Source organism: Nylanderia fulva, unplaced genomic scaffold (assembly GCF_048542155.1).
Source record: "Nylanderia fulva isolate GAGA-0341 unplaced genomic scaffold, ASM4854215v1 Scaffold1500, whole genome shotgun sequence".
In the NCBI taxonomy this organism is placed as follows: domain Eukaryota; kingdom Metazoa; phylum Arthropoda; class Insecta; order Hymenoptera; family Formicidae; genus Nylanderia; species Nylanderia fulva.
This window is the reverse complement of record NW_028189732.1, coordinates 1-5000: the sequence shown is the minus strand read 5'-3', so window position 1 is coordinate 5000 and position 5000 is coordinate 1. Positions and strand designations below refer to the sequence as shown.

The following is a 5000-nucleotide window of genomic DNA, read 5'->3' as shown; positions in this document are numbered from 1 at the left end:
GAGGAATACGAGACGACGCGAGAGTCGAACGTACGTTCTCGCGAGACACGCAACCTCCAAGCATGAGAAGACTTGGCGGCGGCGCGTTCTGCGACGATCGTATATTATTTTATATATTCGTGGTTTCCAAATCAAACATTTTATATAAATGTTCTCTCCGTGTCAGAGTCGCGACTCGACAAAATCCGTTCTCGACCCGTTCGGGCGATTCTTCGTTTGTCAACGTCGAGAGCGCGACACGTACAATATTAATCTCTCCTACCTCTTATAGTACCCAACCGACCGGCCAAGCGGTCGGCGACGGTACGGAGAGCGGTCGAAACACGCCGGAGTGGCGAGAGACTCGAGAAAGTACGTTTACGACTCGTCCGGACTCGCTCGACTCGTTCGACGCGCCGAGCGCGACGTATCTCTTATAGTACCCAACCGGCCGGCCAGGCGGTCGGCGACGCACGGTCCTACGCACGGCCGTATGCGAGCGCGAGCGCCGAAAGGCGCGTTCAATCGAGACATTGTCGCGGAGAGCGAACGATCGAAAAGTCCTATTGTACGATAAAATATTATCACGATAGCCGTATGGCGAATGTCAAACAACGATAATTAGCATTAATTAAGAAGGAAACAAACGAAATGCCGGGACAATAAGGTATAAGCACCGACGGTACCTCCGGGCCGGGCGGCACCTCCGGGCCGGCGGCACCTCCGGGTCGGGCGGCACCTCCGGGCCGGGCGACACCTCCGGGCCGGCGACACTTCCGGCGGACACCTCCGGGAACCACGGCCGACCGGCGACACCTCCGGGCCGGGCGACACCTCCGGGAACCACGGCCGACCGGCGACACCTCCGGGACGGGCGGCACCTCCGGACGACCGAATGATCTCTCGAAGTCAGACGACCGCCGGCGGTACCTCCGGAACACTTAACGACGATTTACGGCGCCGCAACGAGGAGAGCTACGTAAAAACGTTTCGGACGAAAGTTACTTACTATTCGGCGCTCGCTCGACATGAGGGCGCTGTCCGATTACTAACTCGAAACGTGTCTCTCAAACCCACGTGTCGGAGACATATATTTCGAATTATTACGGATGATACGCAACACGCAAGCTGCGGTGACCGCGATTACGGTACGGAACACTCGCCCGATGCGAAATCACGCGCGCGGCAACCGAGACGGCTCGTTACGGGCGTGATTATACGTGCGGCACCACATAACGGCCGGCGTCAACTTGGGGACGGACGGCACCTCCGGGACGGGCGACACCTCCGGACGACCGAATGATTTCACCAAGTCCGTCGCCCGCCGGCGGTACCTCCGGGGCACTTGACGGCGAGTAGCGCCGCTACGAGGAGATAATGCTACGATACGGAAATACGTTTCGGACAAAGGTTTCGTACTTTTCGACGCTCCGCACGACCGCGCGACACGATTATTACGATATCTGCTAATTCCCGGCTACCACTCGTCGGATGCACAATCTTCGAGATTCTACGACCGATACGTGGACGAATGCAGGCAGGATGCCGATAAGCGAAGCCGGAGTGTTTGCACGAATAAACTTTCCGATGCGTCCTCATTTAATTAATCTCATTTAGCTCGCTCGTTAGCGGTACAAGCGAGAACTCGGGAACAGGCGCAAAATTAAACGTCACTAAATGAATAAATATTTTTTCAGAAAATATTTATTTAGTCAAATCGGAAATATTTTAATTTTTTATTCAAAAATAATACGTAGATTACTTGTATTTAAGAAATTGCAAAAAATAAGTAGAATACCTAATTTTTATTATTTCAACACATAAAACTTAAAGTTAAGTTACGTTGTGAGAATTTTATAAAAAAAGAAGTTAGAGAAATTGCACTGCGCAAAGTCATTTATTTTGATTTCTTCATATATTTATATTATATGTAGAGTAGCAATACTGTGTAGTTATTACAATTCTTTTATTGATAATATATATTCATGATTACAAGTGCAATATGTGAAATTAATTATATGACACATTAAGCTAAAAGTTAAGTTACATTGCGAGAATTTTATAAAAAAGAAAGTTGGAAAAGCTGCACTGCGCAAAGCTATTTATTTTGATTTTTTCATATATTTTCAGTTTTTATAAATTTATCAAATCAGAGTGAATTCTCTCTTTAATATTATTTAGTATTATATTTAGTATAATATTTTAGTATTATATTTAGTATTACATTTTAGTATTATATTTAGTATTATATTTTACTATTATATTTGTCACTATGTCAAAGTATATTAATATATTAATCTTTGTGATCATATCTCTCAGAACAATGCGTGGATTATTTCTATTTAAACTATTAACAATTGCCAAAAAATCGTCTTTACTTTCTATAAAAATAAAGTAATTTTAATTATTTAGATATAAGTAATCAGAAATTAACGCATTGATGCAAGAATTTAACTGACAAGAAAATTAAAAAGCGCTGTGTAATAACTTTAGATTTTTTACGATTTATATTAATATTAACCTGTCAAAAATCAAATTAATATGTTATGTGCTGTTGTATGCACTTAATACGTACAATATTATTGCAATGAAAACATTTTATATTACTTTAAATAAATATATAATAATGATACTATTCTGTACAATTATACATATAATACATGTTTTTCTTAAAATTCCTATTAACTGAACAATTAATGTGTATCGTCTTGTGTTTTATATTTATCACATGATAATTACAAAAATTTTTAAAAATTTGAATACCTAAAAGATTATAACTTAACGACATTTCCCATTATGTAAAAAAAATGCAAATTAAAAAAAATTATTTAAATTAATTTTGAAATATTTATCTTCAGAAGAAATGCAGAAAATGTTTACACTCTTAGTTCTAGTTTCTTAATAATAATTGTTAGAATCCATGAGGGGTTACATAGAACCCATAATTAAACATTGGATTTACGAAGATAATTTTTCAATTTGAGGTACTTAAAAATTTTTTATTCAAAAGCAAAGCAAATGAGAAAATAAGAAAAAGAGACTAATTTCACAGAGATAAATAAATATCAAGTTATTAATACACGAACAATTGCTTTCTCGAATATTACAGATAAGAAGTACCTTCGCATTGTGTAGCACAGCTCTGACTAAGCAGAACAATTGTCTCTGCCCAGTGCTGAGATTACTACCACCTTCATCCAAGACTGCATCCAAACCATCCAATCGATGAAAAAAAGAATGCACTTTACATTTCTCAAAGGTTTTGTATATATGTGCATATAGGTATACTGATCCAACGGATCCACATTCTCTCGATTAGTACCCAAGATAAGAAACGGATTCTGAGGTATAATTGCTAAATGGGATCTGGAATGTTTTTCTTTTCTTTACAACTGTTAACATACAATGATTATTTTTTGCAAGTTTATGAATACCTTAATGTGTTCAGTTGTAACGTTTGAATATTCACGTTGTCGATTAATATACTCCCAGAACTGATCTCTGTCAGTCTAAACAACGAAGATAGGAACAAACTTTTTCCAGCACCGGTGCGACCAACGACGCCTATTTTTTCCGCTGGTCGAGTAACGAATGTTATCTCTTTCAACGATGGCACTAAATGGTTCCTGCGAATATAATTACAAAAATTTCTTTTACCAAATGTTACAATCGTGCATTATCTTTATCAAAAAATTTGAAAATATTACCTGTACATCAAAACAACTTCTTTAAATTCCACAACACTTTGACTAGGCCACGCGTAAGGTTGATTAGTGCCCATTGTATTTTCAGTCGGCACATGATCTAAATACTGTTTAACTCGTTCCACCGTAATCTCTCTCTCTGTCTCAGTAACACCAGCGCGATGACGCGACACGCGATATGCGACGAATCGCGAGAATAGGATTTTCTACCTATTCATATAAACGCGATGCGCGATTACGAAACCTAACATCATTTATTGCATATTTACCATTTATTGCAATTCTATAATTTAATGACAATATCACTCTCGGATCAATGTCGTTCACGTTTATTTATGACCAAAGAGATCCTCTTTGTTTATAACGACATCGCATCTATAGATAGGATCGCAGTAAATCGCTCGTCGCGCGCTACAAATCTTCAAACTTGGTCAAATTTTTTGCGATGTCACACTCTATAGTGCGACGGATATAACGTGCGAAAAAGCTGTACGCTCATTGGATATCGCGCATCGCGTGTCGCGTCATCGCGCTGGTGTGCAGGAGCCATAAAGGTGCCTTTACATGGTAGCATCAAGCGTCAAGCATCTACGTTTGCGCAGATGTCACATAAGAAAGAAAATAGCTTCTTGTGGCTAATAATATTAATAAATATAATAAATATAATGATTATAATTAATATTATATTAATTTTCAGTACTAATATGTGCTAATATTCATTTGATCTCGACTTATTCATTGTATGATCTCGTATGATTCATCTTATTATTAGCAGCAAGAAGCTGAAATCTATTTTATTTAACATTTGCGCAATGAGTTTTTGCGCCGACACGTTTGATGCTATCATATAAAAGCATCTTTATATCCAAATAATCCAATAGGATCGCATTGGAGCGAGAAGTATGTTGGGGGGGAGCCTGCTATGCGAACAAACTTATAATTTGGCGGGACCGGCACCTTCCATATTTATTAGCAATATTGCATAAGAAATTGCGTAATATATATAAGATTTCGGTTTACATTTAATGAAAATCGTTTCGTTTCGTTTGTACGCGATTGCATCACATTAAGTGAAAAATGTCACGATATATATTATTTTTTTGTAATTATCATAAATATCATGTAAATATAAAACACAAGAGAAGACGCGTAAAATGTCCAGTTAGGAATCGTAAAAAAACATGTATTATACGTACAATTGCACAGAATAGTAAGTATCACCATTCTATATTTATTTAAAATAATATAAAATGTTTTCATTGCAATAATATTGTTAATATTGAGCACAACAGCACGTAACCTTTTTATTCGATTTTT

The 5000-nt window shown here is 38.4% G+C and overlaps 1 protein-coding gene across 1 annotated transcript; it reads right to left on the bottom strand.

Annotated features, from left to right (window-relative positions):
* Positions 1-2957: 2957 nt before the first annotated feature.
* Positions 2958-3983, bottom strand: LOC114945749 (ABC transporter C family member 14-like). Its single transcript, XM_029322053.2, has 3 exons — positions 3687-3983; positions 3414-3605; positions 2958-3345 (listed from the first exon to the last, which is right to left on the bottom strand). Exons 1-3 carry the CDS (start codon positions 3758-3760, stop codon positions 3126-3128), a joined length of 486 nt encoding a protein of 161 aa, XP_029177886.2. The 5' UTR covers positions 3761-3983; the 3' UTR covers positions 2958-3125.
* Positions 3984-5000: the final 1017 nt, after the last annotated feature.

Bases quoted from the DNA above. Each gene is read 5' to 3' on its own strand.
- LOC114945749 (XM_029322053.2), bottom strand. From the start codon at position 3,760: ATGGGCACTAATCAACCTTACGCGTGGCCTAGTCAAAGTGTTGTGGAA. The intron at 3,606-3,686 runs GTAATATTTTCA...TTATATTCGCAG, and splicing joins GAAGTTGTTTTGATGTACAG to GAACCATTTAGTGCCATCGT. The intron at 3,346-3,413 runs GTATTCATAAAC...AAAACATTCCAG, and splicing joins TTACAACTGAACACATTAAG to ATCCCATTTAGCAATTATAC.